The 25,522-nt window shown below is 35.9% G+C and overlaps 1 protein-coding gene across 1 annotated transcript in view; it reads left to right on the plus strand.

The window, feature by feature from the left end:
- LOC127431460 (guanine nucleotide exchange factor VAV3-like) overlaps window positions 1-25,522 on the plus strand; it is a 113,194-nt gene that overhangs the window by 37,550 nt on the left and 50,122 nt on the right. The window contains exons 3-10 of the mRNA XM_051681866.1: window positions 13,430-13,488; window positions 13,624-13,689; window positions 19,070-19,178; window positions 19,646-19,738; window positions 21,473-21,541; window positions 21,645-21,748; window positions 21,838-21,937; window positions 22,251-22,346. Coding sequence (XP_051537826.1) covers window positions 13,430-13,488; window positions 13,624-13,689; window positions 19,070-19,178; window positions 19,646-19,738; window positions 21,473-21,541; window positions 21,645-21,748; window positions 21,838-21,937; window positions 22,251-22,346 — 696 coding nt within the window. The remainder of the gene's footprint in view (window positions 1-13,429; window positions 13,489-13,623; window positions 13,690-19,069; window positions 19,179-19,645; window positions 19,739-21,472; window positions 21,542-21,644; window positions 21,749-21,837; window positions 21,938-22,250; window positions 22,347-25,522) is intronic.

Consider the following 25,522-nt stretch of genomic DNA (forward strand, 5'->3'; position numbering starts at 1 on the left):
TCCTGTTGGCAAACTGCGTCTTCCTTGGGCAGAGCCCCTCTGCCCCAGTCTCCATGATTGTAGTAACTCCTCCCCCATTGGGTAGGATCTATCTTGAAGACTCTCCATATGGTTGGAAAGACCATGTGACATATTTTTCCACTTAAATATCCCCCCCCCTCTTTGGGCGAGGTGTGGTCTCCGCGGTGTCTTCCCCTTGGGAGGGACACCCCCCGACTAGACCTGGTGGCCCAGTCGGATAATCCCCCTTCTTTTTTAGAGAGTGGAAAAAAAGAAGGGGAAAAGAGGCCACGACTGGGTTAGCTTGTCTCTATCATTTGGGTAGTCAACTTATCCCCAAAGGGCCGTTCGACACTCATAACTATGTTGGAGGAGGTTACGTGTCGACCTGGTGTGCTGGCTATGAGGCACACAGTAGTCTGCCCACCACACACCGCCAGTTCACGTAACACAGTTCAGCCAATTGTGGCGTTTCGTATAGGGACCCCTAGTGTCACTACATCGACACAACGTTGAGTGAGTGACAGATAGGGAACGTCATGGTTACTTGTGTAACCTCTGTTCCCTGATGGAGGGAACGAGACGTTGTGTCCCTCCTGCCACAATGCTGAACTACCCGCTGAAATGGCCAGACCGTATATCGGCTCCTCAGCATAAAACCTGAATGATCAGTTGCATACCAGCTCCTTTTATACCCGTATGTCTGGGGGAGTGGCATGCAAATACCACTCGCCAATTTTCATTGGCCTTTTATCAAAGACCAGAGGTGTCTCCGGCTCCCAAGAGTGACCCCTATTGTCACTACATCGACACAACGTCTCATTCACTCCATCAAGGAATGGAGGTTACACAAGTAACCATGACGTTCATCCTTGTGTCACGTGTAGTATTGACGAGGCGAGAGAGCGGGATCAAAGTGCAGCAATCCTTTAATTGACAATGACAAGAAGGTGAGGATACACAGAAGACATTGACTTAAGGATACAAAACTAGACAGTCATTTGGGTTAACATAAAAAATGTAACAACTAACAATGAACAAGAAATGACAATGATGGAACTAAACTGGTGGGTATTTATACACAAGAGGGCTGATGACATAATCAGGAACATATGACAATGATGGGGAACAGATGGCAGTGATGAGGGCAGTGCATTCTAGGAAACATAGTCCAGGGGATACAGAAGACAAAGGACAAAAACTACTTCAAAATAAGAGTCCTTGGAAACACGGTGACTGTGACACCTTGGGATCAATTTCCAAACGCCTATTTGTACCATGCTAATCTGTACAAACAATAGAATGCAAGTATAAACCCCATGGGACCATGCAGCCATCATACCGCTCAGGATGGAGATGCATTCTGTCTCCTAGAGATGAACGTAGTTTGGTGCGAAAGTTCAAATTATTCCCAGAACAGCAGCAAAGGACCTTGTGAAGATTCTGGAGGAAACAGGTAGACAAGTATCTATATCCACAGTAAATTGAGTCACATATCGACATAACCTAAAAGGCTGCTCATCAAGGAAGAAGCCACTGCTTCAAAACCGCCATAAAAAAGCCAGACTACAGTTTGCAAGTGCACATGGGGACAAAGATCTTACTTTTTTGAGAAATGTCCTCTGGTATAATGAAACAAATATTGAACTGTTTGGCCATAATGACCATCCTTATGTTTGGAGGAAAAAGGGTGAGGCTTGCAAGCCGAAGAACACCATCCCAACCGTGAAGCATGGGGGTGGAAGCATCATGTTGTGGGGGTGCTTTGCTGCAGGAGGGACTGGTGCACTTCACAAAACAGATGGCATCATGAGGAAGGAAAATTGAATATATATATTGATATATTGAAGCAACATCTCAAGACATCAGCCAGGAAGTTAAAGCTCAGTCACAAATGGGTCTTCCAAATGGACAATGACCCCAAGCATACCGCCAAAGTTGTGGCAAAATGGCTTAAGGACAACAAAGTCAAGGTATTGGAGTGGCCATCACAAAGCCCTGACCTCAGTCCAATAGAAAATTTGTGGCCAGAACTGAAAAAGTGTGTGTGAGCAAGGAGGCCTACAAACCTGACTCAGTTACACCAGTTCTGTCTGGAGGAATGGGCCAAAATTCTAGAAACTTATTGTGAGAAGCTTTTGGAAGGCTACCCAAAACATTTGACCCAAGTTAATAACTTTAAAGGCAATTCGACCGAATACTAACAAAGTGTATGTAAACTTCTGACCCACTGGGAATGTGATGAAAGAAATAAAAGCTGAAATTGATCATTCTCTCTACCATTATTCTGACATTTCACATTCTTAAAATAAAGTAGTGATCCTAACTGACCTAAGACAGGGAATGTTTTCTACAATTAAATGTCAGTAATTGTGAAAAACTGAGTTTCATGTATTTGGCTAAGGTGTATGTTAACTTCTGACTTCAAATGTATATGTAAGGGGTAAAATAAACCGTTATCAATGTTTCATGTCCATTATGTACCCCTTCAGGGTGATACAGGGGCCTGATCACCCTGTTGCGGTTTATTTTGCAATAATAAACAGCTGACTGGACGTTATCCCGCTAATTACATGGCTATTAACCAAATATATAAATACATAGACATAAAATATTGATTTGCATTGAAATTATGTAATTTGAAAAGAAAGAAATCACTCAACAGCTAAAACCCACCTCAGGTTCGCGTCAGAGTTCTGTTGGTGTTTAATTTGTGATTAAAGACCGACTGCTCATAGTGCATCTAATTACAAGACTACTTGCCAAATAAATTAATAAATGCACATGAAACATTGATTTGAGTTTAAATTATTTTATTAGCTTACTTGTAGAAATCGCACAGTATCCGAGAAGCAGGAAAGATGGCTCGCAATACCTGGATGACCGGTCTGATACATGGATGTGCAGTTGTTACAGAGAAATATCACACCGTTAGATGGCGCCATTGACCAATCGGAATCGATTATTCCAGAGAGCCGTGTAATAAGATGTTAAAATAGATTCACAAGTGCACAGGACACGTTTTATACGTGAACACGCACTCTGCGAGAGCAGGGAGATTTAATTACAAAGTAGTATATATTTGAGAGTGTACGTCCAGATTTGTGCGAGAGACATGCTCTGGCGCCCCCTGCGGAGGCTTGCCCCCCAGTTTGAAAACCGAGAGCATAGAGTTTACGATGTACAGGCCAAAAACTGTGAGATTGCAAAGTTGTAAAGGCCAGAAAATAAATGTCATCCGCCTGTGTTTTTAACTTTATGTTGTTGTCTTGCTTTGGAATTAACCTGCAGATGTTCTGATGATTCATCAGTGCATGTTACTATAAAGATAAAAATGTGTTTTCATTATCTTTCATTAAAAGTCATAACTGTCTCCACGTTTGAAATGACGTTTCTTTCTGCTGATGCAACCGAGCCCATGTGGGCAAGGCAAAATGATATTAGCCCAAAATATCATAAGATTTCATTGTCCAAACTAATTCTAGTGGACTATATCTAGTCTAATATAGTCTAATATAGTCATATTCTATATCATTTGAAAATACATTACGAAGTTAAATACATTCTAAATGCCTCATGAAGAATAACAGTGACTTTTTAATTATTAATTAGGCTAGTTGTAGCAGCAGCATTGGCAATCTAAATCTTAGTGTTTGTATTCCATTAATGTTATTGCTACTTTATCATTCCATTAAATCACAATGTTTTAATTGAAAATTAAAGTGTTTTTTAGGAATTGAAAGGCAACGTTTAGATAGTCTTGGGGACTGTGATTACAGTTCTCCAGCGAGAGTGTACTTAAGTGAACATAAAGTGCATTAAAGATGCAAAAGACTCAACTGTCAAAGAATCATCTACAGGCTAAAACATGTGTAAGATTTATCAGCTTTCACTTTGCATTAGCAGATGGAATGGGAAACACGGAAATGGAAATAAGCAGTACTTTCATTGCTGTGGTTTTATTTATGAAGGCAATACTGTATATGTGCTCTGATTAATTATGGTACATCCATGGAAGCACAGATGAGCAAGTTGAATTATTAATCAGCATAAAAATGAAAAAAACAATTTAACCGTATGAATATTCATTTCATTGTCATGTTCGGTATCACCTTGAGAGTCATGGGACCCATTAAACAGCTTCCATACCAATGTCAATCAGGTGTCCTCTTATATTATATTATGCTCCAGTGATTTATGATCACTGATTGAGGTCAGGAAAAAGGTCAGGAAAACCTCAGGATTATGCTTTCAAGAAACCCGCAAAAATGAAGAGAGTAAATATAAAAGCAAGCCAGTTTGCTAGCCATAATATGCTCTCAGTCGAGTCTATAAGACAATGCTATTTTGCTTTTACACCAAGACATAGAAATAGACCACAAAGGCTGCTGTGGGTTCTGATTGAGGCTCATAATTAAACATTCCATTCACTCTTAGTGAGTGTAAAATTACAATACAGTGTAATTTTCAGTGTTATATTAACAGGGAAAAGATGTCTCACCGCTGCAGACAATACAAAAGCTTTTTATATAAAGGGAAACACCACCACTGTTCACAGTCAAGTTGATATGATGTATTATGAAGCTAGTTTTAAATATTTATGAACACTTAGTTTCTCAGTGGCCCTTGGTTTACATGATATGCAAACAGTTATGAAATGGCTGTTAAACTGAGTTATGGCATTAAATAAATACACATGCGTGTTTCAATAGGGATGAAGTATGCTATAAAAACTATGAAAACATATGCCTATTTAATCTGTTTTTAGGTAACATGAATCTGGGGACATCAAATGTAATATTAGTTCAATGTCTGCTTTGAATGTGACTATTCAGAGTAGACAAACTAATATTATGCCTAATGTATTGATGCTGGGGTGGTTTAGGCTACAGATCCTGTGTTGTCATAGGTAGAGTATATAAAAAAATTAATAAATAAAAAAACCAGTGCCTTTGTATATTTGAATTATAATTTATTAGAATAGCAGTTTACATGTGCTGTCTGCAAGATTACAATCAAAGCAAAATGTAGAGATCATTTCTGGGGGATTAAGAACAACATGGCACCGATCTCAGCTGAGTTTGTCTTTGGGAGAAACAAAAAACAGAACTACATCTGGTAAGAAACATGATTAAAGAGTCAAAAGAGTAGTCTCTAGTTTCATCCACTATGCTATTTAAAAAAATGTAACGATGTATCGCGAAACGGCACGCTGTTAAACACAGTGACCACATACAGGTGCATCTCAATAAATTAGAATGTCGTGGAAAAGTTCATTTATTTCAGTAATTCAACTCAAATTGTGAAACTGGTGTATTAAATAAATTCAGTGCACACAAACTGAAGTAGTTTAAGTCTTTGGTTCTTTTAATTGTGATGATTTTGGCTCACATTTAACAAAAACCCACCAATTCACTATCTCAAAAAATTAGAATATGGTGACATGCCAATCAGCTAATCAACACAAAACACCTGCAAAGGTTTCCTGAGCCTTCAAAATGGTCTCTCAGTTTGGTTCACTAGGCTACACAATCATGGGGAAGACTACTGATCTGATAGTTGTCCAGAAGACAATCATTGACACCCTTCACAAGGAGGGTAAGCCACAAACATTCATTGAAAGAAGCTGGCTGTTCACAGAGTGCTGTATCCAAGCATGTTAACAGAAAGTTGAGTGGAAGGAAAAAGTGTGGAAGAAAAAGATGCACAACCAACCGAGAGAACCGCAGCCTTATGAGGATTGTCAAGCAAAATCGATTCAAGAATTTGGGTGAACTTCACAAGGAATGGACTGAGGCTGGGGTCAAGGCATCAAGAGCCACCGCACACAGACATGTCAAGGAATTTGGCTACAGTTGTCGTATTCCTCTTGTTAAGCCACTCCTGAACCACAGACAACGTCAGTGGCGTCTTACCTGGGCTAAGGAGAAGAAGAACTGGACTGTTGCCCAGTGGTCCAAAGTCCTCTTTTCAGATGAGAGCAAGTTTTGTATTTCATTTGGAAACCAAGGTCCTAGAGTCTGGAGGAAGGGTGGAGAAGCTCATAGCCCAAGTTGCTTGAAGTTCAGTGTTAAGTTTCCACAGTCTGTGATGATTTGGGGTGCAATGTCATCTGCTGGTGTTTGTCCATTGTGTTTTTTGAAAACCAAAGTCACTGCACCCGTTTACCAAGAAATTTTGGAGCACTTCATGCTACCTTCTGCTGACCAGCTTTTAAAAGATGCCGATTTCATTTTCCAGCAGGATTTGGCACCTGCCCACACTGCCAAAAGCACCAAAAGTTGGTTAAATGACCATGGTGTTGGTGTGCTTGACTGGCCAGCAAACTCACCAGACCTGAACCCCATAGAGAATCTATGGGGTATTGTCAAGAGGAAAATGAGAAACAAGAGACCAAAAAATGCAGATGAGCTGAAGGCCACTGTCATGGCTTCCATACCACCTCAGCAGTGCCACAAACTGATCACCTCCATGCCACGCCGAATTGAGGCAGTAATTAAAGCAAAAGGAGCCCCTACCAAGTATTGAGTACATAGACAGTAAATGAACATACTTTCCAGAAGGCCAACAATTCACTAAAAATGTTTTTTTTATTGGTCTTATGATGTATTCTAATTTTTTGAGATAGTGAATTGGTGGGTTTTTGTTAAATGTGAGCCAAAATCATCACAATTAAAAGAACCAAAGACTTAAACTACTTCAGTCTGTGTGCATTGAATTTATTTAATACACGAGTTTCACAATTTGAGTTGAATTACTGAAATAAATGAACTTTTCCACGACATTCAAATTTATTGAGATGCACCTGTACATTGATTCAGAATTATTTATGCTAATTTCTGATGAAATGAAAAGTAGAAACTATATATACGATAGTTACTAAGAACTATAAATACTAAGATAGTTCTTAGTACAGTACATGTTTGCCTGCATAGAACATGCACAGACATTCATTCTGATAAAAGATCTACATGTTTGCATGAAAGAAATCTTTCAGTTTTGTGATTCGTTCTAGTATTTTATTTATGGCAAAGAAAATGTTGTTAGTAAACATTTACAGGCCTACTAAAGAATTTTTGTATCAGTGTCACACTTTGGTTCTTCATGTGTTAGAGTTTCTATCCCACATGGTGTGTTTTTTCTGACGACCGTCCAAGTTAGACTGTGAAACTGAGAATCGGAAAGGACTGGAATTAGTGAAGCATCTTCAGTTTTTGAATGCCCATGTATGGATGCTTCATATTTGTTTGGATATGCTTTGAATAGAAATAAGTCCAAGTTTTACTCCTGATTTGCATATTAAATGACTGTCGAGTGTATGAGCTGGTTTGTATTTGTGTGTGCGTGTGTATTTGATCTTGCCGATGACCTTTTATGTGGACTGCTGATGTCACAAAATGACTGATTAGCTTATCATTCAGCCCAGTACTGGAGACAGGGGACATATTGAGTACAGATACAGGTACAGAAAGCATCTTCTCACGGCTTGATGATAGATGGGAGATTAAATGGGGATTGTTAGCTATCAGAATTAGCTGTGGCTAATATGGACTAGTTTTTATCAGGTGGAGTTTAAATGCACCTGTAAATTTGATCCATCAGCCTGTTGTTTTCATTCTACTGCTGAAACTGCGGTCCAGTGATCTGGGTTAATCCGTTTGTTCTCCAAGCCCACTTAGTTTAGCTGATGTCAGCAAATCTGGCACATTTGTCATTGTGAGAAATATGATTATGTCTTTCTATAGCTTGTGATCACACTGCCTGATGTTGAGTAAATTAATAATTATTCAATTGCCTTACTTTTTGAAAATAATGATAATAATATTTATAATAATAAAATAATGTATTATTATTTTTTATTATTAGTATTATTAATATTACTAATACTAAAACTACTACTAACAAATTAATAACTTCAGAATTAATGACAAATTCTTGTAATAATAATTTATTGATTATTATTATTATAATAATCATTATTTTATTATTATTATTATAAATAATAATAATAATAATAATAATAGAGTTAACTATAAATAACATTTTATATTTTTTATTATGAAATAATTATACAATGAAAAAACAGTTGTTCTGCAACAAATCATGTCTTAATTTAATTTGAATTGTAGAATTTATCTGAAAACTTTTTGTCTGAAAATTTGTCTGAATTGTCTGTTTTTTGTAAATTTAGCTATGAACAGAAGAAAGGATGCAGTATCCTTTTAGAATACGGAGTAGACTGATACAGACTTACTGAGCACACTTTATAGTAAACCCGAAATCTTAATGCTGTCATTTCAGTAAGTCTGCATCTTTCGGTTCTGTACACTTTTACAAGAAATGGAGAGCACAACCCTTTGTAGAGAGAAAGAAAATTCCCACTGTAATAGTAATTCTCAGGAAACAGACTGTGGTTATGGATCCACTTTTAAGGGATAGTGGGATCGTAGAACAGACTGACTCTCTCTGGGTTTATTGGGGGTCTGTTTCCTCCTTTTCCTCTTCTTCACCCTCTTATGCAAGCATGGACGGATGAAATTAGATTTTGTAGAAAAAGTGGGTTTTGGAAATCTTTATCCAGTTGCTCAGTTGTGATGGTCTGTCTTCACTCTCAGCACACCTTCCCTTTTCTAAATGTAGCAGCATCAGGCGCTCATGAAATTTTCCCTAGCACAGTGGTTATCAACTGGTTTTGCTTCAGGGTCAAGGTATTGTATCGGCGACCCAACACACAGTTCCAAACAGTTAACAAAAATTAGTATAAAACAAAACATTAAAATGTATTCATATTATCATGAACTGCATAGATCCAGCAATATGCAACATTTTGATCATGACAGCCTGAATGGGAAAATGTTTGTCACAAAATATATTAAAAAATTTTATGCTTTTGTGATCTCGGCAGCCAATAATTCACAAAACAAATAGTTTTTCAAGGATGAGGGCAACTGCCTTATTTAGCTATCTTCTACCAAGTGACTGATGAATTTACACCAAAATACCATAAAGTTTGTTGGACACACAACCTTTGACATCGACAAAAAAAGAAAAGAAATGGGAAGCGTTTTCTTCTCACCTTTAAAAATTGATCAGCCTATTCATTTTGCTATCCCAACTATGCATGATGATATTATTAGTTGCATTTTATTATTTACGTTTAGCATTGTTTTTTCCCTGCTGTACGCGACCCTATCAGAACCCGTGACCCACCAGTTGAGAACTACTGCTCTAGCATACCTCAAAGGTTTGAATTTTGTGTCATGCTGAAAGATGCTTTAATACGTGCTATTTGTTTTGCAATGACAAGACATAACCTGAGGCTTTGTTACCTCGTGAAAGTGAAAGTAACAATAGCCTAGTTTGCACCAACTCCATTTCTGGTCTTCCTGTTATGTTTCGCAAGTTTTTTTCCCATGACAATACAGTGAATGGTTATTATCCATGAACGGAATGGACACTGATATCTTTAAGATGTCACTTTTTCTGAGCTGTAATGTACAGCCCCTCGCCTGAGCAGGAAACCAGACATACCGTTCATCTCTATTAACTGTAACATAATTCCCTGTTTGTGCACATGTGTGTGTTCTATATGCACTGATATGTCTACATCCATTAAATGCAACCACTGTAACACTCAGCTATCTTTATAAATCTACAGCGTGCTTGCTTCCAAACAATGTTGAATCGTTACAATGACAAGCCCGTTCTTTCAATACAGATACAAATCATGTACTTTCCATTTTAAAAGTGTTACAGTAGCATGGTGTTTTTTTCAAATGCAACATATGACATTACAAAACAGATACATGTATATTTTTCAGTTAACGAAGCTCTTTTACAACAGAACAGCAAAGTTGCTTTTAAAAGAAAACCAGTGGATGAAAATCGCTTACATTTGTGCACAAACATCTAATAAACATTGTAAAAAGAGTGTATTTGCATATGTTTAAAACATCAATTAAATGCTGATCCAAATGTGTCAGCAATGTATTGCAGATAAGAAAACACTCTAAAAATGGCATTTTCCACATGAAAACGCATACATTGAATCAGGCCATTTCTGAGCATATGGGGGCCCTAAGCTAAATTTTACTTCCAGGATTCAAGCCCACCCATGAATTTGCAGTGACATTCTCACTTCCCTCAAGGGCCACAAGGGGGCCCCCTATAACTTTCTAATTGAGCCATAACAGCAGCTTTTAGTATATTAAAAAAAAAAAAATACAGCCTTGCTTTGTGGGGCCCCTTGGAGTCATATTGCTTATAGCTAAAAACAGCGCTGTCTAAGAGATGTATGTTTTTGGCAGTTGAAATAAGACATTTTTAATGCCTTTTTGAGGTTCATTCATCTTGTTAAGTCCCCACAATGTAGGTTTTCAGTGTTTTGGTCCCCAGAAAGTTGTTAAAACCAGACACACACAGATTCACAAAAGATCATATTGACTGATCCTCTCCAACTCCAACCATGGAGATAAATTATGATTAAATTATGTCGCTCCATCGTGTCAGGCTGGTTGCATATAAACGTCAATTGCATTGGATCAGATTCTACTACAATCTCTGAAAGACAGGATTTGGAAAGACAAGATGAGCAACTCTCTCTTTCAGCAAAATGATGAGAAATGTGTGCAGCGATTGATGGTTGCACACTTGACTCAGTCTGTGCTCTGTATTCAAAATGCAATTTATTTGGCATGCAGGCAGCAGAGTTCTGTCAAGCTGGTGTGATCACAATTGATTTCTGAATACATTTTCCCCAGGCACAATGTGTTAAAGTGCTCAAAACACTCATGTGCTCATCATATGTATATATGGAAATGTCCACAAATACAACTGAAAATGATGCAAAATAAAAAATGATGCAAATGTTGCTTTTTAATGTTTTAATATTATGTGGTGACTTTAACAATGCTATTATTTGTCAAAGTCAAAATGTGGTTTATTATCATTTTTGCAGAGCAATGGACAAAAACTAAATTAGTTTTCCTTAGGAAACAATGCAACATTTTAAACACATCTAAGTAGACAATTGACATGCAGTGAGCTCTATCTGCATAGCAGCAAATTACAACAGCTTCAACATTAAATTGCAAAGAATAAACTGGACTCAATAAGACAGTATTTACAAAACAGTGGATATATGATAGATATTTGCCTATGCTTTAGGGTTGCGCGGTATACCGTACTAACGAAATATTGCGATACTAAAAATGTTTAAATGGTAGGATATCACCTTGTTGTTAATTTTGGTACCATATTAAAGTATGCTGCCATTAGCTAAATGTAATTTAATGTGAGAGTTATAAGATGAAATCAAAGACCATTTGAATATAATAATAAAAAAGTCTCGATATGGCCAAGTGTGATCATTAAACAGCAGAAGGATGTCATTTAATCAAATAATATACAGTCACATGCGTGCCACAGAACGAATGAAAGGCTTCGTCCTGCTCTGTCATTTCCTTCACACACACACACAAGCAGGTGCGCACACAAACGCAACACACACTACTAATGCTTGATTTTCATGCAGTGTGTCCAATAGTATCCATCTGCATAGCCGCAGAGCAGTGTGTTTAGTGTATAATCGGCTGTGAACTATCAAATGACCATTTTCACCTTTGCAGCTTGGAGATTTCATCTCGCGAGTTGCAGGAAGCTTGATACAACGAATCCTTCACAAACAGGAAGAACGTCAAAGGTTTTTCAAAATAAAAGTCCCTCTGAAATAAGAGCTCTATTCAACTGGATGCGTGAAATTGAAGACATTACGACAACAATTATTACTACTGTATGAAAGTGTAATATTCCAAGTAGTCACACTAATACTCATAATAACAATAATATAATATTAAATAGTTATATTATTAATATTATTATCTGTAAGCAATATCACAAAAGCAAGTGCACTGAATATCAGCATGTTGTGATTCAGCCATTGAGGCCTTTTACCTCATGTAGTCAGATTGTTTTCATTTAATGTTGGCATTAATACTGTAAAGCTCTGTTCTGCATCTTTTTTTATTTTTATACCAAAAATAATATATATTATTATTGTTGAAATATTATTATTGGCTCTATATTGTTGAAAGTTATTATATTTTCATTTGATTAAAGCTGTACAGTATGTATTTGATTAAATACAATTTGATCATAACATTTAATTAAAACATTTAACATGAAATCCAGAAAAATTAAAAAAGAAAAGGCATAATTTGTATCAATCAGACATTATGCAGTTCTTTTAGTCAAATAATGCTCTGTGTCATTTCATCAAAAATCAGATTTTTTTTTCTTTCTTTTTTTAATTTGTTGCCCAAGTATCAAATAGTATCGATACAGAGGTACCAGGGCTGGTATCGTACCGAAGCCAAAATGTTGGTATTGGAGCAAACCTGCCATGCTTTAACTTAATGAAGTATTAACTTTATAAATTAGGCAGTATAAACATTATAAACATATACACCTTACTGGGAGAGAGCAGTTATGCACAGCATTATTTGGTACTGATAAAATACTGTTTGCATCTATCCATGACTATATTTTTCTGACCATATGTTTGTTTGTTTGCATGTGAACAGCACCTGTGTTATACATGTGCATTATGGTATCTTAACTTTGCTGTGAAATCTGCTCTTAATGCGTTGAACCGAATGAAATGAAGAGCTAGTCATTAACTATGAATATCCAGCACTCATGGGCAGCTCTTGGTCATAGTGTAGCATACAAATGATGTATACTATTACATTGTTTAAGTGTCAGAGGCTGATATTCAATGTAATCCTCAAAAAGCAATGTAACGTGCTGCTTTTGTTGATGCACACTGAACCCTGCTGGTTTATACTTTTACTGCAATGCTGTTTGTTATTTCTACCTTGTATACAATTGTAAGATTTTAAGTCTGTAAAGGTAAAACTTTATAAAGACTTTCTTTAATAACATTAACAAACATTATTCTGTTATGTAATCCTTAATGGTTAAATAGTTAGACAAATGCACATTCAAAAGGTTAAACATTTTATTAAACTTTTAAACTAGTTTAATTCATATTTGAATGTGCATGAATTACTGATCTGTGAAAATTATGTAATGTTTATATTATGTTTGTTAAAGTGTTTTAATGAAAGTTATTATAAAGTGTTACCTCTTAGTTTTCTGTCATATTGCTAAGGAACTAGAAAGTCAACATGAAATGGCCTTTGCAGCTAATTTACTTCCATAATGTGATATATGTCCAAGTGAAACAATATAATCAATGATAAAAAAAAAAAAAAAATTAAAAAAAATGTTGGTATTTGATTTTATAAATCAGGAATAAATTGGATTGTGCTTATTGGTGTTTAGAAAGTAAATACGGTCAATTGTGAGTTCACAAGTATGTTTCATTAATTAGATAAATATTCTTTTTTCTTCTGTTTTTCCCTCTCAGGTAATGGACACATTGTCCAAGCTCTCACATACTTATATTGCACAGCAAACTGGAATAAGGTATGTTTAAAAAATAAGAAAAACGAAATAATAAAAATAACAATTTTAAGAGCATGGAAAACGTGTTGTTATCTCTCTCTCTCTCTCTCTCTCTCTCTCTCTCTCTCTCTCTCTCTTTCTTTTTCTCTCTTTTAGGCCATTTCCAACAGAAGAAAGTGTTGAAGATGAAGACATTTATAACCATCTTGAGGATCTGATAGAGTACGTCTTTTGTTTTATTTTACTTCCAGTATATTCCTGTCCACTGTAGAATCAAGACAATATTTTATAGTGATAGTTCACCCAAAAATGAAAATGCTCTCATCATTTACTCACCCTAATGCCATCCCAGATGTGTATGACTTTCTTTCTTCGGCTGAACACAAACAAAGATTTTAAAAAGAATATCACAGCTCTGTAGGTCCATACAATGCAAGTGAATGGGTACCAAAATTTGAAGCTCCAAAAGGACATAAAGGGCAGCATAAAAGTAATCCATATGACTCGTTAAGTAGTTAAATCCATATCTTCAGAAGAGATATGATTGGTGTGGGTGAAAAACAGATCAATATTTAAGTGCTTTTTTGCATAAATCTCCACTTTCACTTTCACATTCTTCTTCTTTTGTTTTAATGATTTGCATTCTTCATTCATATCGCTACCTACTGGGCAGGGAGGAGAAGTTATAGTAAAAAAAGTCTTAAATATTGACCTGTTTCCCACCCATACCTATAATATCGCTTCTGGAGATATAGATTTAACCACTGGAGTCATATGGATAACTTTTATGCTGTGTTTATGTTCATTTTGGTTCCCCAAAATTGTAGTACTCATTCACTTGCATTGTGAGGACCTACAGAGCTGAGATATTCTTTTAAAAATCTTTGTGCTCAGCAGAAGAAAGAAAGTCATGGGGATGAGTAAATGATGAGAGAATTTTCATTTTTGGGTGAACTATCCCTTTAACCTTCGGTTCAACTCACTGCATTTTGTTTTAAGAGATATAGGAGCCAACACTCAGGTTGGCATAATGTTTGCCACACATGTACTATCCTCGTGTAGGTGGAGAGCACAAATTCTCATACCTGGGGTTATTTTCTCAGGATACTGCTTGGCCAGCTGTACAACTGCTATGGTAACCTGTTAAGACATAGGCTGTCAGATTTTGCCTTCGGCCTCAGTCCTCTCGTTCCCAGTTCTGCCATGTAGTATAGGGTTTCTCACTTTTGTGGACATGGGACAAAAACAAACACATCTGTAAAGGTGTGTATTACAGGACCATTGACAGCCCAGCAGTACTGTTTGATTTTGTCACACCTCACAGGGATGGTCCAAAACTGTTTCACTCATTTGATCTACGACGTGTGCACTACATTCCAACAAACGTACTGTAAACCACTCACTTCTGCTGTTTGTGAGTGTGTCAGTTTATGTGTGCATGCATACTGTAAATGTGAGTTTATGTGAGTGCGGTGGTGTTTTAGCTGAATTACATTGTCAAATTATATCATGACTGCTACATCACTACCAATAAAGGAAAACTGACCTGAATGTAGAAAAACACTCATAACACTCATTTCACAAATGAGATCTCTTTTTTTAACAGTTGTTTCTCCTAGACATCAATGAGATTAAAGTGAAAGTTCACCCAATAATGAAAATTCTCTCATCATTTACTCACCCTCATGCCATCCCAGATGTGTATGACTTTCTTTCTTCTGCAGAACATACACGAAGATTTTTAGAAGAATATCTCAGCTCTGTTTGTCCTTACAATGCAAGTGAATGGTGATCAGACCTATAAAGCTCCAATAATCGCATAAAAGTAATCTATATGACTCCAGTGGTTTAATCCATATCTTCAAAAGCGAAATGATAGATGTGGGTTAGAAACAGATCAATATTTAAGTCTTTTTCACTATAAATGTCCACTTTCATTTTTATTTAATTTTTACTTTTATGTGGCCTTTATGTACTTTTGGAGCTTCAAAGGTCTGGTCACCATTCACTTGCAGTGTAAGGACCAACAGAGCTGAAAAAAATGTTTGTTTTCTGCAGAAAAAAGAAAGTCTTACCCATCTGGGATGGTATGAGTATGAGTAAATGGTGAGAGAATTTTCATTTTTGGATGAACCGTCTGTCCTTTTAGGTTGAGAAACTTTTGCTTAAGTCTCCTGCTTTTCACCAAACTATCAAATGTCATAGATTTTAATATGAAGTCTAATATTTCTCATAAAATTACTTCAAGACTAAATTACCTGATCTATGCTATCCACATTCATTTTATAACTGTTTGCTCTTACTGTAGGTCAACAGTTGACTCATTTGTGCAAAAGGTCCAAAATTAACTTTTTGCCACACCTGCCAGTGGCAAGGGAATTGATATGTATGGCAATAAATATTTCCTATCAGTCATTAAACTGGATTTAGGATTATCTTTAATAAAATATATGGGCTATGTTTTTGTCCTTATATGACAACTGGATTTTATTAAGTGGCTTCCCATTCAAATGTATGTCAAACAGCGCAGGTTATTGTGAAAATTGTGATAAGCCAGTTCCTGTCTCTCTGTGAAACTGAACCTGTTACAAACATGTGAGGACACATCACTGTGTTCCTCATTTTTTTTTTACATAATAATAGGAATATTCAGCAAATGTGCCACCAAATGGAGAAAAATTAAATTCAGTAATGTATCCCAGAACTTATAGTGATTTATTTTTCACTGAGGTAAAAGTTAGAAGATACACTCATTACAGGTATTTTCTTTAGTGCAGGGGTTTTCAAACCTAGAGGCTGAGAGACTACAGGGATTTTGATTCATTCCATTGAGTCTTTTGAATCCGTTCACCAAAGAGATTTGTTTATATTCATTCACTGATGTGTTTAGTAACCATTTCTGCAGATTACATGAAGGCTGGTAGGTGGTGACATATATGAATAAAGCATAATGAGTGAATCACTGAATCATTGATTCAACTAATTCGCTCAAAAATTCATTTAAAAATGAAACAATGGAAGTGAATGAGAACGATTAGTTCACTTAATAGATTAGTTCATGAATGAAAGACATACTGAAGTGAAGCAGAAAAGATTGGTCAAAAATACCTAGAATAAACAGATTTACAGTATGTGCACAATGCAAAATTGGGCTGCAACTAATGGTAATAATAATAATAATAATCTAAGGATTATTAGAATGATTATTCGACTATTCGGGCGATTATTGCATTGATTAATCATTTCAGTAGTTCGTATGTTAATGTATTTTGTGTTGAAGTGGTAAGCATCTTTGGCTTACTGTCCGTATGCTGGAGGGCTCGGAGCTTGAGACTCGACTCGAGTCCTGATTACCCCCGGACTTTACTTATTTAGACAAATAATGGATCTAGAGAATAGGTGGAGATGGGGTGGAGGTGGGATGTCAGGAGAGTTGTCACAGGAACCAGGTAAGCAGCGGCTTATATACTGCTACTCGTGGGCTGTGATTTGTCAGATTAAAATTAATGCTCCTCCCGAACCTCTGTTAATTAACTCCCTTAGCTCTTAACCAACTATTAAGCTTGTGCCTTGACTTAAAAGGTTGTATTAAACATGCTTACTAACAATAAAGATGATAAATTCATCTTTTAAAAATATCTCTAAATGGCATTCACTGAATTACAATGAAAAAATACTTGGATTTTTATTGTTTAATTCATTAAAAAATTCACTGCAAAAAAATCCCTTTATTAAGCGTTTTTGTCTTGTTTTCCATTTAAAATGATCTAAAAATCCTTAAAACAAGATACATTTACTTGAGATGCTTTTAAAGAAAATACATTCTCTAATGTTTTTAGAGAATGTATTTTGAATAAAAGTGTATTTTGCATATAAGCGTATTTCTTCGCTTGTTTATACTTCTGCCGGTGCAGTAAAGACAAAATATACTCATATTCAAGATACATTCTCTGAAAGCAAGTCTAAATATCTTATATGCAGCTTCTCAGGTAAATATATCTTGTTTTAAGGATTTTTAGATATTTTAAAATATTTAAATATTAAATATTATATTCAAAATTTCAAAAATTTTTTCTTCTGCAGTATAGACCCTAAAGTATATGTACGTAAGGAGTTTTAGATATTTATATTGGAAAAAAAAAAAAAAAAAAAAAATATCTAAAACTTTCTTTTTTTCTTTTTTCTTTTTTCTTTTTTTTTTTTTGCTTTGTGTAATGAGCAAAGACTACACTTTCACCTTTTTGGTCACTTCGATTCATCTTTAACTCACCAAAAACAAACTCTCTCTTCTTAATAGAGCTTGAATCACCGATTTTGTTCACGATAAGATACACACCGTGACACATATATAATGATTCATTACGTCGCGAGCCATCACGTTACAATTTAGCTGCAGCAAACGCATGCCAGTGATGAGCGTCTCCATGCAAAGCAGTGTATCAGCCGGGAGAAGTTTGAAACTCTCTCGCGCTGTTTTTTACATGACTCATATAACCGCACAGAGAAATGCCAGTTTCGGAGTGTGTGCTTATTTGTACAGCCCGCATCCTTATTATTTGATCTTTAATAAAGGATGCATTAAAGATATAATGCCAGGGTGTTTCCTTTTTAGACGCTCTGACAGGCAAGTTTTGCTCAAGCGGAAGGCAAGGTATGGCTCCGCTTTATTTCACATCAAGATGACACTGCTTCTATATTTACATATTTTGTATTAGAATTCCCTCATACTTTGCAGTCTACATCACCTTAATCTGTTTGGAAAGGTTGGAGTGCGTCTGAACTGTGAGCTGTTCTTTCTTCCTCTCCTCGATCAAGCGCGAGCTGAAGTGCTGCTCTCCTGTGTCATCAAATGACCTCATTTTGTGTTAAATGAGATCAAATGACTATTCGACAGCAGACATTTTTTTATCGACAATTTTTACTTTCGATGTTGTCGATAACGTCGACTAATCGTTTCAGCCCTAATGCAAAATAACGAACCATGTCCACAGTGTGTTGAATGTTTTAACCTGTGGAACTAATAAGGTCTGTGTACCCTCAAAGACAATTACCTAAGCCAAACAAACTCAACACATGTGTTTAAAACAGACAACTTTATTTGTCAGTGACTCTTGTAATAGATTCAATACCGACATGGTTAGGAAAAGAGATCAGCTCAGTCTCTCTCTCTCTCTATACGGTCCCCCTTTTCTCTTTTATGTCCATCTGGAGAAGATATCTGAGGGATTTAAGTCCTGACTCAGCTATAAGTTTGGCTCTTGGTTTTGCTGCCATGATAATTCTACCATATGTATTACTCAGACAAGGGAAAACATTATCGTTTTAAAAGCCCCAGCGAGCAGTTTTGAGAAGAGGTGTTTTTCTACAGTATATCAGATATGTCAAGTATTTTAACACATCATGTTGTCATCTCAGCTGTCTTTCTGTTCCCTCTTTCTATTCCATCTGTTGTTTAGTTTGGTCCAAAAACATCTGGCTGTACTTTCTGAATCACATCAAACAAGTCTGTGTACCAAAGCAAGAACCTCTGGAAAACCACTCTTGTCTGGTCTGGCCACTGAATAAACGTTGTTAATATTGACGTTTGATGTTTGTGTCACAGTGAGAATGGCGTTGAAGATGAGGAAGATCTTTACGACTGCGTGTATGATGATGATGAAGGTGGAGAGGTGTATGAAGACTTGATGAAGGTTGAGCTGGTAGCACCACAGGTGAACTACCCCGTTCCTGCAATTCAAATGCCTCGCTTTACACACACACACACATGTTTGTGCAGCTATCTTTATGAGGACTCTCCATAGACATAATGATTTTTATACTGTACAAACTATAGATTATATCCCCTAACCCTATCCCTAAACCTAACCCTCACAAAAAACTGTCTGCATTTTTACATTTTCAATAAAACATCGTTTAGTATGTTTTTTAAGTGATTTAAATGAAGGGGACACTAGAAATGTCCTCATAAACCACATTTATAGCATAATACCCTTGTAATTACCAGTTTGTAACCTTAAAAAAAGTCCTCATAAACCACTTAAACCTGCCCCCCCCCCCCCCCCCGCCCCCCCCACACACACACACAAAAAGTGTACTGTAGATACATTTATAACTCATACAGTGCCTCCTACACTTTACTGATGGAGTCTCTCCCAATCTTTTGCTATTGTAATTGCAGAAACAGGCTGAGACAGATATCAGGAGCTGCTGTCTGATGGAAATTAAACAGACAGAGGAGAAATATACTGAAACTCTGGACTCCATAGAGAAAGTGAGGCCTCTTTATAACTGCTGCCACATAGTCCATACAGTTAGACCTAATGTAACAAATGGTCTAAATATATTGTCTCAGATGCATAATTTTACCATGGTAACATCATGGTCTCCACCAATATACCATTGTTACTACAATTATTGTTAGTATGGTAACCTTGTGGTAACTTGTTATTGTTATTAGCCACCACTGTCATAATATATATATATATATATATATATATATATATATATATATATATATATATATATATATATAGTACTTTCAGAAAGTATTCAGACCCCTTAATTTTTTTCACATTTATTTTTTTTATGTTGCAGCCTTATGTTAAAATGCTTTAAATTATAATTTTTTCACATTAATCTACACTCCATATCCCATAATAACAAAGAAAAAAACTGATTTTTGATAACTTTGCAAATGTATTATAAACAAAAAACTGAAATATCACATTGACATAAGTATTCAGACCCTTTGCTATGCCACTTGAAATTTAGCTCAGGTGAATCCCATTTATCTGGGTCATATTTGAGATGTTTCTTAACTTTGATTGGAATCCACCTGTGGCAAATTAAATTGATTGGACAGAATTTGGAAAGGGACACACCTGTCTATATAAGATCTCACAGCTGAAAATGCATATCAGAGCAAAAACCAGACCATGAGGTCAAAGGAACTGCCTGCAGAGCTCAGAGACAGGATTATAATGAGGCACAGATCTGGGCAAAGCTACAAAAATTATTCAGCAGCACTGAACGTTCCCTAGACCACAGTGGCCTCCATAATTCTTAAATGGAAGAAGTTTGGAACAATCAGGACTCTTCCTAGAGCTGGCTGTCTGGCCAAACTGAGCAATCGGGGGAGAAGGGCTTCAGTGAGAGAGGTGACCAAGAACCCGATGTTCACTCTGGTTGAGCTCCAGAGAGCACACACGGCCAAGACAACGCAAGAGTGGCTTAGGGACAACTCTGTGAATGTCCTTGAGTGGCCCAGCCAGAGCCTTGACTTGAATCCAATCGAACATCTCTGGAGAGACCTGAAAATGGCTGTCCACCGACGGTCCACATCCAACCTGACAGAGCTTGAGAGGATCTGCAGAGAAGAATGGCAGAATATCCCCAAATCCAGGTGTGCAAAGCTTGTCGCATCATACCCAAAAAGACTTGAGGCTGTAATCGCTGCCAAAGGTGCTTCAACTAAGTACTGAGTTAAGGGTCTGAATACTTATGTCAATGTGATATTTCAGTTTTTTCTCTTTAATACATTGGCAAAGTTATCAAAAATATGGTTTTTCTTTGTCATTATGGGGTATGGAGTGTAGATTGATGTTTAGAATTTTTTTTTTAAAGCATTTTAGCATGAGGCTGCAACAACAAAATGTGAAAAAAATGAAGGTGTCTGAATACTTTCTGAATGCACTGTATACATAGATAGATTGATATAAAAACAATCTATGGTTTTTGTTAGAAAAATGTTAGCACATATACAAAATATAAACACAACTGCCATAGATTTAATAAAAATAAAGTAGACTTCCTCACTGCCCTAATAGACTACTAACATGAATCTACAACATTTTCACTAAAATACTATAGTTCCTAGTGAAATCCTGGTACATTTTCATAAGAAATTCCATAGTGGTTCAGTGAGTGTTTATATTACTATTAAGCTTGAATGCCATCTGGCCAGTCTTGTATTTAATTATTATTAGTTTTTTTGTTTAACCCACAGTTCTTTATGAAGCCTCTGGGACAGTCACTGTCTAGTGTGGAGATTGAAAAAGTGTTTATCAATATTCCAGTGAGTGAAAAACCTTTGTGTAATAACAGATTTTAGCATGAACATATGACTTTTAATGTTTGTTCTGATGTTTAAATGATTTCGTGTTCTCTTTTTGTAACAGGACCTTGTAAAAGTGCACACAAGTCTTCTGAAGGAGGTCCAGGATTCTGTGCTTCAACATAAAGCTAGTAACCTGTACCAGATCTTCATAATGTACAAAGAGAGGTGATCACTTTATTCCTCTGAACTCTTTAAAAGAATCAAACTTTGTCTATCACCTATTTCCTATATGGATCTGTTTATCTCTGTTATAGATTTGTCCTGTATGGAAAATACTGCAGTCAAGTGGAGTTAGCCATTGCGTGTTTAGATGACATTTGTAAGAACAGAGAGGATGTCCGGCAGATGTTAGAGGTAAGACACACTACCACTGTAGTCATGAAACACCTCAGGGTACAGGGTGCTAATTTAAGATTAGATAAACATCTTTCTAGAAACGTTGTTAAACTTATTCACTGGTAGAGACCTTGTCTTACACTATCAGGACTGATGTAGATTTGATAATGGTTTTCTTGCTGTCAGACACTGCACTCTGGTGGTTATGAACGGTACAGGACAAATGTATTGTTTTGCTAATTTTCTCAATTTAATAATGGATATTAACTTCTAATGATTCATCTACAGCTGTATGGAAAGGAACATATGTTGTGTTTGTTATTAATTTCAGTTGTGTTCCAAGCGAGCCAATAATGGGAAGTTTACTCTGAGAGATCTGTTGGTTGTTCCAATGCAGAGAGTTCTTAAGTATCACCTGCTTCTACAGGTTTGCAATCTTTTTACTGTTTAATCTTAGTATAATTTTTTTTATATATTGTATAAATACAATGTAAAGCTGCATTTTTAAGACGTTTAAAGGGATAGTTAACCCAAAAATGAAAATACTTTAATCTACTAACACACGTGTAGTTCTAAACCCGTGTAGTGAGTGTCATCCATACACTTTAATTGCTTCATTTCTTCATACAATGAAAGTAAATGGTACGGAGCCCCTTAGAGGACAGGGCAGGATTTTTTTTTATTGTGAAATAGTTTTGCTTGCCCTTGCAATAAGTTTTGCGTTTCCTCGCAGTAGTTAGCGTTTCCTTGCAATGCCATTTCCATGGTTTTACTAAAGTAATATTATAGTAACCATATTGTTACCATGTTTTTTGGTGGTAACCATGGTTTTACTATAGTAATATTGTAGGCTGTAATAACAATAGTTTTTTGGCTGAAACCATGGTTTTACTATAGTAATAATGTTGTAACCCTGATTGCGGTAACCATGTTCTATTGGCAGAAACAAAGGTTTTCTATAGTAATATTGTAGATTGTAATAACCATAGCTTTTGGTGGAAATCATGGTTTTACTATAGTAATATTGTAGTAACCATGACTGCAGTAGGATAGCCATGTTTGTTTTGGCTGGAACCTTGGATTTACTATAGTAATTTTGTTATAACTATGAAAATTAACCATGTTTTTTGGCATTTTAATACAGTATACTGTATCCATATAGTAAATCTATGGTTTTACTATAGATTAACCATGAATAATTTTGTAGTTACTATGGTTTTACTACAAATACTGTGGTTAAACTGTGGTTACTGTAGTAAAACCATGGTAAAGTTACAGTGTGCGAATGCAAACTATTGCGAAGGCATGCAACATGACAACATGAGGGTGAAATTTTTTTGGGTGAACTATCCCTTTAACTTCTGTAATGTGACATATTTTTGAGTGAAAATGAATAATGTAGTGGGAATTGATATTTTTAATTGACATCTGATTACATCATTAAGCAAAGAAACATGTTACTCTATGATATTATAGTTTATATTATATTATATTATATTATATATTACATTTTACATTTACATTTATATATGACATTCATAGATACATTTTTTAATCTAGTTAATTACATGACATGCCGATTAATTAACCGCAAGTAATGAGAAATGCCTTCTTATTTGAAAATATTATATTAAAATATTATGTAAATAATACATAATAATTAAAATAATAATACATATATTCAGATTTAAATATTATTATATATTATTGTGGCAGACAAGAAAAGCGTTGATTAGACAATATAAAAAATAGCTTTAGAAGTCAATATATTTTTGGTTTTATTCCCATATCATGTCGAAAGCAGCCCATTTCACGTAAATCTGTCCTCTTCTCACAAGATGTGTTCTTATTCGATTTATGTACATATGCGTCAGAAGGACACTGAAGCGTCTCAATGTTTTTCAGCGTCATAAACATCGTGTTTTAAGGATGCTGTGTCAGGTTAAAAGTTAATTGCTCCGAAGGTAGGAAAATATGTACTTTTATTACAGTATTTATGTATGGGTCAGAAAGTGTTATTAATTTCATAAATGTTTAAATCACACTAAATTAACACATTTAATCGACAGCCCTTTTAATATATTATATTATATTATATTATATTATATTATATTATATTATATTATATTATATTATATTATATTAGATTAGATAAATTAGATTAGATTAGATTATTGCCTCACCTTGTTTGTTTCAGCAGAAAATAAAAGTTGTTTCAGAGTTAAACAAAGTTCTTACATTTTGATAGATTACAAAACCTAATTTCCTTCTATACAATTGCATGCACTGATGAACTGTGCATAATACCAAACCATAAAACCAAGAACATTTAATAAGATAAATTCTGATTTTGTTGTCTTTCAATGACTGCTTAACTTGTAATGTCAACTAGGGGCAGTGCTATCCACGTCTTATTTTCTTAAGATAGCAGTATGTTCCATTTATGAAATCCACCAGTAGAGGGCAGTATAACATGTCCCAGAGTTCTCGAGGAGGGGCAGTATAATCCATGCAATGGACAAGCAGCAGGGTTCATTCAGTTGTGTATGTTGATTGGACAGGCCCTGATCCACAAACATCTCACGCAGCCTGCCATGAATATTTCATAGTGTGTCTCTGTCCATCACACGTTAGGTCTACTGCATGACCCAGCTATGAGGGGATTTAGAAATAAATGTGGAGAAGGGTGAGAGAGAGAGAAACACACACACACCCACACAGAGAGAGAGAGAGAGAGAGAGAGAGAGGGATATGTGAATAGCGTGTGTAGACTGAAGCCACCTCAGTAGTCCTGCTGTTCCAGGAACCTTTTGGCTCTCTACGGACAGTGAAGGTGTTACCGTGTGTGTGTGTGCATGTATATATGTGTGTTTGCTTAGCATTCTTGCATGGCTGTCCACAGCTCACCTCCCTGCCCATCTGGCCAGCTGTGGGTTTAGGGAGCGTGTGTTTGTGTGTGTGTGTGTGTGTGTGTGTGTGTGTGTGTGTGTGTGTGTGAGTGAGTGAGTGTGAGTGAGAGAGAGAAGCAGGCAGTGCATAGAACATGTCTGTCTCTTGCCGCTCTGGAGAGCAGGCTAGCATGTGACAGACTGTCTCTCTTTGCTCCTTGCTCTGCTGGATGGAGATAGATAGATAGAGATAGAGAGAGAGATAGAGAGAGAGAGAGAGAGAGTGAGAGAGAATTTATATACACCTTTATTAAAACAATAAGGTGTTCACAATAATATTATAAGCTCACAAAACAACAAACAAAAAAAAAACTAACAAAAAAATACTATTAATAAATAAAAACAAGAAAACATTTTAAAAAGCAAGCATTAATTCATCATCATCATCTACTGTACAAAGGACCTCATTTTCCCCCAAATGTACATGAAAAATTCTATACATTTAACCATTTTATAATAGGCATGCTCTATTCTAAGCCGAGCCGCCACCAAGCCTTTGAAGATCTTCAACACATCCAGAGAACTCTGTCCTGACAACTTATTTTTTCTAGATTTCCAAATAGCAAGTTTTGCTGTACAAGACAAAACATTCAATAAAATCAACTGACTTTTTATTTTTTTCTGTATACTTTGGACCATATATAAACATTTCAAA

Source organism: Myxocyprinus asiaticus, chromosome 41 (genome assembly GCF_019703515.2).
Source record: "Myxocyprinus asiaticus isolate MX2 ecotype Aquarium Trade chromosome 41, UBuf_Myxa_2, whole genome shotgun sequence".
NCBI classification, from domain to species: domain Eukaryota; kingdom Metazoa; phylum Chordata; class Actinopteri; order Cypriniformes; family Catostomidae; genus Myxocyprinus; species Myxocyprinus asiaticus.